The sequence below is a fragment of the Salmo trutta genome, chromosome 35 (assembly GCF_901001165.1).
Source record: "Salmo trutta chromosome 35, fSalTru1.1, whole genome shotgun sequence".
Taxonomy (NCBI): Eukaryota; Metazoa; Chordata; class Actinopteri; order Salmoniformes; family Salmonidae; genus Salmo; species Salmo trutta.
The window spans coordinates 25859104-25872882 of NC_042991.1; the positions used below are offsets into that span (position 1 = coordinate 25859104).

Consider the following 13779-nt stretch of genomic DNA (forward strand, 5'->3'; position numbering starts at 1 on the left):
AGACTCAATCATGGACACTCTTAAGGTAGAGACATTTGTCTCTACCTTCTTGCCCTTTGTGCTGTTGTCTGTGCCCAATAATATTTGTTCCCTGTTTTGTGCTGCTACCATGTTGTGTTGCTACCATGCTGTGTTGTCATGTGTTGCTGGCTTGCTATGTTGTCGTCTTAGGTCTCTCTTTATGTAGTTATGTGTGTTGTCCTATATTTTTATTTAATTTATTTTTATTTTTAATCCCAGCCCCCGCTGGAGGCCTTTTGGTTGGTTGTCATTGTAAATAAGAATCTGTTCTTAACTGACTTGCCTAGTTAAATATTTAACTTTGGAGATGGTGTTGCACTTGGAGCAAGTGGTCATGAAGTGCAGGAACGACGTGATGATGGGTTCAAAGAGTTGCCCTGGACCATGGAGCTAGAGGAAAGATGTAACAAAGGTAATACCTTTGTCCCATTCTCAATTAATCTTTACTCAATATGTCCAATCCTCAAAAGCCATAGGAAAGGGTCTGAGTGGAGGGACCGTTGAGATGAGGCAAATGGAAATGGAGCCTCTGACTCTTTGCAATGTATGTTTTTCCTTGTACTGTAACACAACTGAAGCAATGCAAATTTTGGGCCCTCCCTCCCAAATTTGTTGTGGTCAGGCCCAATACCTGAGTAGTGGCATGCAGAGGTGTGTGTGACTTAAGTCACCCAGAGGGTGCAAGACCTGCATCAGGAACAACCTGTTGATGTTGGTCTGTTTTTCACCACAGCTTCCAATTTAAAATAAATCAATCTTCGCTTTATTAGCTTCCAATTTTAAGGACTGGTTTTCTGGACATAGATTAATTCTAATCCCAGACTATAAAAAACTTGAAATTAAGATTGTGTTTGGGAAAACACCAACGTGTTTCTCAAATTGTGTACCTTAACTGCTGGTAAAATGGAATTGATGCCCTGAAGGGTTGAAAGTGGCATACTGGTAATTTACTAGGTATTTATCTTGAAAGACTGGTGCAAATTGTAGAGGAGGATGCACCTGAACGTGATTCTAGAACTGCACTGGCTGTCGGAAGCCTAGAGGACCACAAGCCAACCACCATCGAGCAGAAGACAGTCCCCATCAAGGGCCAGGATCTCTTTATCTGGGACAGAGTCCTAAAGCATTTCGAGTTCCGAATTGGATACATTGTTGGCTTTGCTGGACTCTTCGCCTGACTCGACTAACATAACTGAATCTCCATCTGATTCATCATCTGATTTATTACATCTGAATCTTATGACTCATCTGAATCCGATTAATCTGAACCACAGCCTGATTCATAAACTTGAAACACATTCATAGAAATGACTGCTAAAGATCAGTCCTAGCGCTGCAAAATGTAATAACTAATTATGGTCGTCATCCAGAATAATATAATTATATAATAATATAATAATATTTCTTCATGAAATGATGCATAAAATACTGTGAAGCCTTGGAAAATATTGCTTTTGAAATGATTACTTGCCTGGCTGTTCTAAAGATTACATGTCCACCTGCACTTTTATTTGGGTCCATACAAGCATTTCACTACACCCGCAATAACATCTGCTAAACATATGTATGTGACCGATAAAATTAGATTTGATAATGCCCTTATACCTTTTCTTGTGAGAACTAATTTATAGGACATGACAAAGGGATGAAGATGGCATATGATGCCTGAAATATCTAACACCTTTATAAAAATGCCTCCCTGTTTGTTCTGGACATAGTCACAAGGCCACTGCTTCTGTTGTGTATCTAAAGCACTTAGTAGCCCTAGCGCTTGATCAGTTCCATTACATTACACATAAATCATTGGACAAGGCGTCTTCTGTATGGGGAGTTAACCTTAAGAGCCCCAACACTTGGTCAGAACACACATCACTTGCAGTAAGGTTTTGGAAGGACATATCTTTATCAGCGATAAATAATTGTCAAAAAACTATGTTAAATGTATTCACTTTATATAGGGTTAGGGTTCCCACGGTGCTTACGGAAAACGTCTCCGAAAACCTGTGTAAACGGAAGACGTGTTGTCACTGAACAATACTGTTGGCTGCAACTGTTAACTGTGTACAGTGCGTATATTTGTCATTTGTGGAATTATTTTCATGTGATATGAAAGTAGAGCGATTTATGGTTCTAGAACCGTACCGAAATTGAGAATCGATTCACGTTTAGGTTGAGTATATGGCTGTTTTTTCATCCAGAGCCAATTCGCCTTCAAACATTCATAACATGTAAGGTCCTTGGACTATAGGAAGTAACGTCAGCCTCACTTGGTCCATTATTGGGCTACCAGTAGGCCCAGCCCCATTAATAAACTGTTGGCTATAAAATATTATGGTTATACTGACAAGATGGCTCCCGGTCCTAACAGTATGGGGTCGTCCACAAAACAGCACAGCGAGCCATCTAGCTCCCGCCTAACCTTTCTTTGGATTGGTGGATACATCTCATTTAACATAGCCACCTCGCGACAACTCCAATATAACGTGTTGCTATAACAGCATCCACTCTTCTGGGAAGGCTTTCCACTAGATGTTGTAACATTGCTGCGGGGATTACTTCCATTCAGCCACAAGAGCATTAGTGAGGTCGGGCACTGATGTTGGGTAATTAGGCCTGGATTGTAGTCTGTGTTCCAATTCATCCCAAAGGTCTTCGTTGGGGTTGACGTCAGGGCTCTGTGCTGGCCAGTCAAGTTCTTCCACACCGATCTTGACAAACCGTTTCTGTATGGACCTCGCTTTTGTGCACAGGGGCATTGTCATTCTGAAACAGGAAAGGGCCTTCCCCAAACTGTTGCCACCAAGTTGGAAGCACAGAATTGTCTAGAATGTCATTGTATGCTGTAGCGTTAAAATTTCCCATCACTGGAACTAAGGGGCCTAGCCCAAACCATGAAAAACAGCCCCAGACCATTGTTCCTTCTCCAAACTTTACAGTTGGTACTATGTTTGGGGCAGGTAGTGTTCTTCTGGCATCTGCCAAACCCAGGTGGTGAAGCATGATTCATCATTCCAGAGAACACGTTTCCAATGCTCCACAGTACAATGGTGGCGAACTTTACACCACCCAAGCCTTCGCTTGGCATTGCGCATGGCAATCTTAGGCTTGTGCAGCTGTTCGGCCATGGAAACCCATTTCATGCATTTCCCTACAAACCGTTATTGTGCTGACGTTGCTTCCAGAGGCACTTTGGAACTCTGTAGTGACTGTTGCAACCGAGGACAGACAATTTTTACACGTTCTGTGAGCTTGTGTGGCCTACCACTTCGTGGCTGAGCCGTTGTTGCTCCTAAATGTTTTCACTTAACAATAACAGCACTTACAGTTGACAGAGCAGAAATTTGACCAACTGACTTGTTGGAAAGGTGGCATCCTATGACAGTACCACGTTGAAAGTCACTGAGCTCTTCAGTAAGGCCATTCTACTGCCAGTGTTTGTCTATGGAGATTGCATGGCTATGCGCTCGATTTTATATGCATATCATCAATGGGTATGATTGAAAAAGCAGAATCCACTAATTTGAAGGGGTGTCCACATACTTTTGCATATATAGTGTATATCAGTACACGCGTAAGAACACAGGCATTGCAAAACGTATATTCGATCAAATAAGCCATTAATTTGCTTGTTGACCAATTTCGACACCATACAAAAACTCCTCGCTTTGGTTAGCGAAAGAACGACAAATCGCCATCTGCTGGAGGGAGACAGATTTTCCACCGAGTTGGCCCTCTTTCTTCCTTTTCGAGTCTACTCTACATCGTCAAAATGCACCAGCCCGTGGTTTGCAGCTGCAGAAACCCCATAGATGTAGAAGCACTCGCGGCGTCAACTAGCCGCCATTTTACATCATCGGGACAGGAGTGAAAATCCGACCTACGCCGGGAATCGTAGAATTTTTTTTTTCTTTTTTTTGTAAGACCCTGAAATCAGACAAAATCAGCCCGGTACACCTTAGTGAACTATCAAATGGTAAATAGTTGCACGATGTGCCAACTGGTCAAGCTGGGGATAGGTGTAGATGTTTGTTCTTGCAGTGTTTTCAAACAATGTGTAACGTGGTTAACGTTAGCTAACTAGCAAGCTAGCTACTCCTACCCGGCATTTTGAAAATGGGTTCCAGAGCAAATGTCGTTAGCTAGACAGCTAAGTTAACTAGCTAGTTATTTGGTGGCTGGACACCAGGCCGGGTCCACGGAGTAGCTAGCTATGTTAGTTTCACTAATGTTACTAGCGAACCGGTGGCAAATATTTCAGACAAATTCCTGAAGAAGGGATTAACATTAGCTAATGTATTAGCAAATACGTTATTTGTAGAACAATGAGGTTTAGTTATATCTGTGTTATTAGTTTACTAGCTACTTTACAATGCATTGCTAAACAAGCCTACTACAGCAGTGCCGTCAGTGCGCACAAAACACATGTAACGCTGGTTTCTAAATGAGTCCAAACGCATCCAAATGTTAGCTACTTACTGTAGCTAACGTTAGCTACTTACTGTAGCTAACGTTAGTTATATTTAACGGTTATATTAATTTCCGAAGTTCAGTATAAAGTCGGGTACCTCTGGACTTAAGGCACTGTTTGCTTGCTAAAACAAGACCATCGTAAAACATTTTTTTCTTCGTTGCAGGAGTTTAATGATTAGCATGCTCATAAAAGGCTTGTTGCTATACTACATTTCCCTGTCTAATTTCTTTGACTCATTGCATTACACAGATGTCTGGAGACATGGTGACTGATCAAGTAAATGGAAATGGTACAGAAGAACCAATGGACACAACTACAGTGGACACAACTGCAGCAGAAGTTAAACATTCAGACCATTTCCAGACTTTATTAGACGCTGGTTTACCACAGAAAATTGCTGAAAAATTAGATGACATTTACGTAGCAGGTGAGCGAAACTACCGTAATTGTCTGCCTTTTTAGTTCTATCTATTAGCCGTTTGTATTTACCACAGCAACTTTGTCTGATTTCTTTACAAAATGGGTACAAACAAAGCTATCCTCACATACCAAAAAACGGCATTTCTGAGTGGGAATTTTAATGAGTTGTGTCTGGACAGAGTAGAGAAGCTATTGGTTAATATGGATGGAAGCCTATTGTAGATTAGTATACATTTTGAAACTGGAGTGGATGGGGGAGGGTTGTCTTGATATGGTCTCAGGGGGAATCTGAGGCCATGGCATATGCAGGAACAATGGCACCAGCTGCCTGGACTGGGACAAGTGATGTCCCCCAGAAGCACAATGTGGACATGCTAATTATAATATAAAGAAAAGCATAACAGGGCTCTTAAGACATCTGTATTTACTTGTACAAGTACAGCTGACTGACCTGGGTTTAACATTGTGATAATTGCTTGTGTGTGCAGATAGTGAGATATTCTTCACCTCTTTCGATAAGCTGCATGTTTGTTAATTTCCTTATGTTTCTCTTATCCTTGTTCATGTTTTCACAACTAACCCAACTTTTTCTAGCAGTATTGACTACTTTGTGTTGATTATCCACATGATATCTATTACTCAAATCCTGGAGCAACTCAACATTGCTGTGATGTTTTACCGCTAAGATCTGATTGGACATAATGCCATGTCTTATTGTGATATCATTGGTGAACAAAATGGTTATATTTGGAATGTCTCTCGTCTACAGGACTGGTAGCACACAGTGACCTAGATGAAAGGGCTATTGAAGCGTTGAAAGAATTTAATGAAGAAGGTGCTCTGCAAGTCCTGCTTCAGTTTAAGGAAAGTGATCTGTCACATGTGCAAGTAAGTGGGGCAGCATTACTCTTGGTTGAGGATGATTTTCTGATTTAGAGAAATGCTGAGAGGACCTAAAAGCTCAAATTTTCCCATGCAGAACAAAAGTGCATTTCTCTGTGGAGTAATGAAGACTTACAGACAGAGGGAGAAGCAAGGGACCAAAGTTTCAGATTCCACAAAAGGACCAGATGAGGCAAAAATAAAGGTATGTCAACACCAGGACGTTTACTGTCCATGTTCTTAGTAGAAATTAAATATATCTGTTCCAATCTCTTCCCACTGCCTTGGCATATTGTAATAGTTGGGCATTTGTTGGCAGACTTGATCTAGACTCCACTTAGCTTGTCAGAGTATTATACCAAGGTTCCAAAACGTCTGTCAATTTAGGCTGTGATCATAGATTTCTCTTTGCATAGCTTAATATTTTGGTTATTTGTGACAATCAAGCATTGTTTTTGTGTAGTTGCAACATTTAATCTATTTATTTTGATTGTCAGGCTCTGCTTGATAGAACCAGCTATACACTTGATGTGACAACGGGTCAGCGCAAGTATGGAGGCCCCCCTCCAGAGTCTGTGTATTCAGGTGCTCAACCCACTATTGGAACAGAGGTAAGGTCTTTACCTTTCAGTGAACAAACGCACATGAATGAGACCATCAAACATCTACAAATCGCTGTTTGTCCTAATGATGACATTTGTAGTTCTGGAGAGACTCTGAGAGCTTACTGCTAAGATCTGACTGGGCTGAAACTTAAAAGCCTAAAGTGTAGTAATAAAAAAAAATAACCTATCTTGTGCCTTTTGAGTTCCATAAATAATTTTGTGTATACATTTCCAGAACCGAGCACTTTCGCATCTGCTCAGAGATGTTTCTTCATGACATGTTCCCTCCCTTTCCAGATATTTGTTGGGAAAATTCCTCGAGACTTGTTTGAGGACGAGCTGGTGCCGCTCTTTGAGAAGGCGGGACCTATCTGGGATCTACGTCTAATGATGGACCCTCTTAGTGGCCTGAACAGGGGGTACGCCTTTGTCACTTTCTGCACTAAAGAGGCTGCCTCAGAGGCAGTAAACCTGGTGAGTGTGTCTTCATGCCTTGACGAGGGTTGCAAAATTCCAGGAACTTTCAATAAATTCCCTGGTTTTCCAGAAATACTCACTGTAGGATTCCGAATTTCATAATTATTTGCTCCTGATTCCGGGAATCCTGCAACTGGGATTTCAGGAATACCAGGGAATTTTGCAACCCTAACCATGACACTCCAGTTATTGCATCCTCTACAGCAGGGATCTCCAACAGGTCGATCGCGAGCTACCAGTAACTCGCAGCCCACATATGAGTAGCTCGCCAAACAATTCTGAAAGTACATGCAATTACCATATGTTCCACTGCAAACTGTGATAAACAAATCTCACCAGTATCCGCTACCATCTAATCAACCCAACATTGACATTATCTCAACCCCTGGTTAGCCACTATTGGCTTAAAAAGCTAAATCTAACACAATATCTACCAGTTAATTTGCAGCAATATTGCCCCATGTCTGTGTGGTGCACGTGTTTCTATCGCTCTGTGTGTAGCTAGTTGACGTGATAAGTCTTGTGGGTTGACAGAAATGCTTTCCCCAAAGCCGACTCAATTAAATGTTAACTGCAAAGTAGGCTAACCTGGCAGAAGTCTATTATTTGTTACCTGCAAACATTGCCATGAAATTTGAGCAGCAGCAGTACAGAACCATCGCCAGACCAGCACATCAGATGGCACATTCCTCACCTGCCAGATGCACAATTATGTCTTTATTTTCTTCCAAACATATAAAAATGGTCTTCGGGTGGGATTTAAGCATTGTCATGGACTCAGAACATCCAATTTCGTTGTTTTTCTTTGAACAATTGTATTTTTGATTTAAAATCAAATCTAAAACCAGGAAAAATTAAATTGAGAACATAATTTTGGGAAATATACAACATAATTTGGAGAGAGAGAAATCCTTTCATTATTTTACCTGGTATATTTACCGGAAACACAGTGCACTACTTTCTCTTGTACAGTAAGGACCTGGGGAAGAGTTGCAGGGGAGGGAGGAAAATGTGCCTTTTTTTTTTTAAGTAGCTCATGCTAGAAAAGGTTGGAGAACCCTGCTCTATGGTATTCCTCATTTTGTTTTCAGGCTTCATCGGTTTAATCAATTTGAAAATATGAACTTTCTGTGCCATGGTGGTTTCATTTTTATGCTTGTCACCCTGGTTGACGAGTTCCTCTCTTTCCGTAGTGTAATAATCATGAAATACGCCCTGGCAAGCACATTGGAGTGTGTATATCTGTTGCCAATAACAGGCTGTTCGTCGGCTCCATCCCCAAGAGTAAAACGAAAGAGCAGATGGTGGAGGAGTTTGCTAAAGTCACAGGTAAGAAACATCTTTGCTCATGGGTGAGATTAGGGCTCTACATTTTATTAAGTTAATGACATGTCTTCTGGTTGTAGCTAACTACATCAAGAGCAGATTTGCTTTAGCTATGAGAATGTGATCTTTAATGCATTTCAAACCTGAACTGACTCTTTCTTTTTCCAACAGAGGGTCTTAATGATGTCATACTGTACCATCAGCCGGATGACAAAAAGAAGAACAGAGGTTTTTGCTTTTTGGAATACGAGGACCACAAAACTGCTGCTCAGGCCAGACGCAGGCTGATGAGTGGCAAGGTGAAAGTCTGGGGAAACGCGGTTACTGTGGAGTGGGCAGACCCCATAGAGGAACCCGATTCGGAGGTCATGGCCAAGGTAGGTGATCTGATTATTACAAAGTGATGAAACACTGGATAAATGAGTGTGTATCCCTAATGATTCCCTATATAGTGCTACTTTTGACTAGGGGTCATTGGGTGTCATTTGGGGGGACGACGGGGTTTCTGAATGTTGCCAATTTAACTTTATCTTGGGTATAAAAATCCCTCTGTTGAAGGACAGGGGATGTACATTGATTGGTTTCCTACCTGAAGTCTTGCTTCATAGGCTTGCAGTTGAAAATTGATCAACCTCAAGTCTTGCATTTAACAAAATGCAACAGCTAGTCTTTAACTGGGTGGAGATCACACTGATGTCTTTGTGGAAACCATGTACTTGAAATTCATAACACGTTTCCTTTCATGCATTTCAATCCACAGGTCAAAGTTTTGTTTGTCCGAAACCTTGCGAACAGTGTTACGGAAGAAATACTGGAAAAATCCTTCGGCCAGTTTGGTAGACTGGAACGAGTGAAAAAGCTGAAAGATTACGCGTTCATTCACTTTGATGAGAGGGACAGTGCAGTCAAGGTACTGCCGTTGAGCGATAATATAATGAGAATACACTGCTGTAAGTACATGACTGTGCATAGGTGTGTAATTGTATGATGACTGTAGTTTGCCACCATCTCCACAGGCATTGGCTGAAATGAATGGCAAAGATCTAGAGGGAGAGCACATTGACATAGTCTTTGCAAAGCCCCCTGATCAGAAGAGGAAAGAACGCAAAGCTCAGAGACAAGCAGCCAAAACAAACATGTAAGAAGTCTTCCCAAATGTTACACCTCTTTAAAAAAGGCTCCACTTTTCAAAGCCCAAATTGAAATGGTTGCATGACCAATTCTAAGTTCTAATCCCGTAAGAACAGTAATCAGTCCATATGTGTATAGTGCCTTGAACATTTTTTCATGGTTGTGCTTGTTTTTCCCACATAGGTATGATGATTATTATTACAACTACGGCCCCCCTCAGTTGCCCCCTCCCACAAGAGGCGGAAGGGGTAGAGGTGGTGGTAGGGGAGGGTATGCTTACCCCCCTGACTATTATGGCTACGAGGATTACTACGATTATTATGGTTATGACTACCACAATTACCGTGACGGATACGAGGACCCCTACTACGGCTATGATGACTATCAGGCTCCCGCTAGAGGAAGAGGGGGCAGAAGTGCCTGGGGGCCATCTCCAGCCAGAGGCCGAGGCGGTGCAGGCACTTTCAGGGGCAGAGGTGGCTTCTCACCGCGTGGCGGTCCAGGATCAAGCAGAGGAGGTGTACGAGGTGCCAGAGGAGGTGTGCAGCAGAGAGGCCGCGGCGGGGTACGTGGTGCAAGGGGTGGCCGCGGTGGAAATGTAGGAGGAAAGCGCAAAGCTGATGGGTACAACCAGCCAGATTCCAAGCGGCGCCAGACCAATAATCAGAACTGGGGCTCTCAACCCATTGCTCAGCAACCGCTCCAAGGTGGTGATCGTTCTGGTAACTATGGTTACAAATCTGACAACCAGGAGTTTTATCAGGATTCTTTTGGGCAACAGTGGAAGTAGAACTTTAGGGCTATGATTTCAAATCCTTTTTTTTAGAGGCTTGATCTGAATAGTCGTAAATCCATACGGTCGCCTCCATTTTTTCCAATTTGGTAACATCTGGCAAGTTTTGTCTTGTATATATTTTAATAATCCGCTTGGATTTTAACCGTAGATACAATCCCACCTGCTTCTGGCGAACTGGTACATTTTTTAAAAAAAATTGTGATTTCCATAATGTTTTGACATTTTAAATTTGCAATCATGTGCTCCAGCTCTCTATTTGGCTATAGTAGTATTATGTATGTTTTTAGCAATTCTGATCTCCATGTCTTAAGTAGCTAACAGCAACAACGCTTATGTCTCTTAAATATGTAGCCTCGCTTTTTAAAACAAATGAAATTACAATTTGTATGTTACACAAGGTAATTCTAGGAAATAGCTTGTCTTGTAAAAAAAAAAAGGGGGGGGGGGGACTAGTCCTATTTTTTTGCCTTTACATTTTGGCTTGTATTCTTTGCTGTTTGTCTGCTTTAATAAACATACACACACAAGTGTACAAAACTTCAAATTGTGTTGCAAATTCATGTTTCGGCAAATTCTCTTTAAATTGCCTTCAAATTTAAGGCTCCTTGTGGAAGAGAAGGACTAAAGGTTTGCCTATGTTAGCCACATGCTGCAACGTCACTTTTGCATGCCATCAAATTTATCACCTAGTTCAGCAGTCGGCATCTTTCCACAATTCAAGTGTTACGTATGTGTAGAGACATACCCCATCAGAGCATAAAAAAATAAATAAAGGAAACGCCATATCTCAAACATTGAATTTGATTTCACTTTTTTTTTGTAGCCAAATTTAAATGAATTTTCATTAAAGACATGCACTGAAAACAAGTGTGAAATCTTTCTCTGGTGGCCACTTCAAATCTGTCCCTTCAGCTATTAAGAAAGCACAATTTGTGAAGCTTTTTGTGTCTCAGAAAGATCTATATAGTCATTGGTAGCCTTAACATTGATCTTGCATGTTTCTCAAATTCCTGATTGAGTAATGGTGGGAAATAATTGTCATGCATGGACTGTCTGTCTGTAGAGCTTGTAGTTTGGCCATAACCCCTAATCTTTCCACATCCCAACTACTTAACTTGTCTCCTCTTAAAGAACACAGCAAATCCACTGTTCTGCTTGACCTTTTCCTAAAGGCATAGACTTGTTGCATGTGACGTTGAAAGGTGTGGAAGTTGATGAATGCTTACAAGAGTTTGTCTTTAATGTGCAGTAGCCCATTTTCTGTAGTTACATGTGTGTAGATGTTATGTGGTGTAGATGTTATGTGGTCTTCTGTTGTGGTCTATCTTCTAATTGCATCCTTTTGTTACCTGACTAGCAGGGAAAAGAGGTCGAGGCCGGTCCTGACCTGTCACTATGAAGACTGACCTGCTACTTACTGTATGTGGGGTTACACCAGGAAGCTGCCAATGGAAGTGATGGTAAGGTCAACTCAATGGTCCAATGATATTCCAGCCTTAAAGCAGCATATCTCCCAGAACTGCTACAGGAGAAGATGATCAAAAGAGAACTCAAATCACTTGCTTGGACTTTTTTATTTTAACTTGTCACCATCCCCCATATCCCCAAAGAATATGCCATTTTAAATGACTGAAGATGTTGAGATTTCCCAGGGGACTCTTCATCCTGAAATGAAATGTAATTATGTCTTTTGCACTTTGTCTAAGTTTGAAGTGGCTCAGAGGAGCTTGATGCTAATGTACATTTGTGTGGTTAATGCAGCTTTATGCTGGAATAGACATGTTTTAATCCTGTATTGATTTGGATTGGTTTTAAGAATGTTTTCAGGCGTAACCCCCTGGCATAAATAGTCAGGCATTCCAGGAAGGTGGTTATTTTCAGAACTTATTTTAAAGGGTTGGTTAACTACAGTGGTGAAAAAAAGTACTGAATCGTCATACTTGAGTAAAAGTAAAGATATGTTAATTAGAAAATGACTCAAATAAAAGTGAGTCACCCAGTAAAATACTACTTCAGTAAAAGTAAGTATTTGGGTTTTAAATATGCTTATTTATCAAAAGTAAATGTAATTGATAACATGTAATTAAGTATCAAAGGTATACATTTCAAATTCCTTATTAAGCAAGCCATACGGCACCATATTCTTGTATTTTTATTTATTTACGGATAGCCAGGGGCACACTCCAACACTCAAGATATAATTTACAAATGAATAATTTGTGTTTAGTGATTCCGCCAGATCAGCGGCAGTAGGGATGACCAGGAATGTTCTCTTGATAAGTGTGAACTGGACCATTTTCCTGTCCTGCAAAGCATTCAAAATGTAAGAAGTAGTTTTGGGTGTAAGGGAAAATGTGTGGAGTAAAAAAAAGTACATTTTATTTAGGAATGTAGTGAAGGAAAAGTTGTCAAGTACAGATAAGCAAAAAAATCTACTTAAGTAGTACTTTAAAGTATTCTTACTCAAGTACTTTACACCACTGGTTAACTACCTCTGTACAGAGGATTCAACTGCCCTGTTTGTACTGTAAATAGGAAAACTTCATTGATGAAAGAAGGGCTTGTTCACCCACTAAATATTAGGACTGTGAAGGTATCAGTATCGCACTTTTTTTTTTCCCCATGGCAAAAATGACAACATGAAGCAGACAACTCTTTGTTACTTAAAACATCTACTGTATGTAAAATATTGTGTCCTATAGCTTGGAAAGTAAATACATGTGACTCTGGATGACACCATAATGTTTGTTTCCAACATTAGGGTTTTGTTTCCTTGCCACAATACGAGTATCGCGATACTGGTATGGTCCCGGCCCTACTAAATATGCACAAGGGCAACAGCAGAGCACATGTAGTTTTATTATAGGTGCTGCGTGCTATTTGTCTGACACTGCGAACAGTCAAACTCTGCATGTTAAATAATCTCATGTAATGAGCCTGAATGAACAAGCCATGCTTTCATCTAGGCTGAACTGAATTTGCAGTGTGCTTCTTCAGATAATGTAGTTACTGGTTGTGTTATAGTTTAGGAAAATTTTGCTTTTGTAAAAGCTTGAACACCAGAAAAACATCAACTTTTTTCAAGCTTTAAAGTGTCACCTTTGCTCGATGGGATAGGAAGTTTAACTTTTGTATATAATCGCATCCCTTTTGTAAGGTTGCATACACTGTTTGAAAGCCATCCACCTACTTTGTGTAAAGATATTTGCCTAATCATGTTGTACAACGTGAGCATTGATCAGACATCCAACCAGCTGCCTTTTTGTCACATTTGACAAGTGTCTTCAATCTGCATCATGTTGAACATATGATTAGTAGCGGAGTTAGCTGGATATGACTGGTTTTATCCAGTTCAAAAGGGATGCGGCAGCTTTTTTAAATTGCATAAAGGATACTGAACAACTTGATCAGGTTTTTTACACAGTTGACTCCCTCAGTAAGTCTATCATTAGACAACCTTTGAAAATACCAGTGTTAAAATATTGTTGGCTGGCTAACAAGTTTTTTTTTTTTTTTTGCAGTCTTGCAAATAAATTGTTTTATACTGTAAATTGAGGCGAGTAACTTTATTTTTCAAAATAAAGGTCTTGATTTTATTGTAGTGCTCTTGCTACTGTATCCATGTGTATGACTATATCCATCTAAGAAGT

General features: G+C 40.6%; 1 protein-coding gene across 7 annotated transcripts; it reads left to right on the forward strand.

The window, feature by feature from the left end:
- Positions 1-3819: 3819 nt before the first annotated feature.
- Positions 3820-13747, forward strand: LOC115174943 (heterogeneous nuclear ribonucleoprotein Q). 7 transcript variants are annotated; one of them, XM_029733988.1, is made up of 12 exons: positions 3820-3994; positions 4742-4919; positions 5682-5800; positions 5892-5999; positions 6292-6405; positions 6697-6873; positions 8070-8205; positions 8374-8579; positions 8963-9112; positions 9219-9340; positions 9517-10055; positions 11487-13747. In XM_029733988.1, the coding sequence occupies exons 1-12, from the start codon at positions 3992-3994 to the stop codon at positions 11513-11515; spliced, it is 1881 nt and encodes a 626-aa protein (XP_029589848.1). In that variant the 5' UTR covers positions 3820-3991; the 3' UTR covers positions 11516-13747. The 7 variants fall into 7 exon arrangements, with proteins under 7 accessions (XP_029589848.1, XP_029589849.1, XP_029589850.1 ...); XM_029733989.1 differs by having other exon boundaries at positions 11490-13747; XM_029733990.1 differs by having other exon boundaries at positions 9517-10040.
- Positions 13748-13779: the final 32 nt, after the last annotated feature.

What these genes read in the sequence shown, in the direction of transcription:
- LOC115174943 (XM_029733987.1), top strand. An exon ending in CCTCAGAGGCAGTAAACCTG is followed by an intron (nt 6,874 to 8,069) that starts GTGAGTGTGTCT and finishes CTCTTTCCGTAG; the next exon opens with TGTAATAATCATGAAATACG. An exon ending in CAAGCAGCCAAAACAAACAT is followed by an intron (nt 9,341 to 9,516) that starts GTAAGAAGTCTT and finishes TTTCCCACATAG; the next exon opens with GTATGATGATTATTATTACA.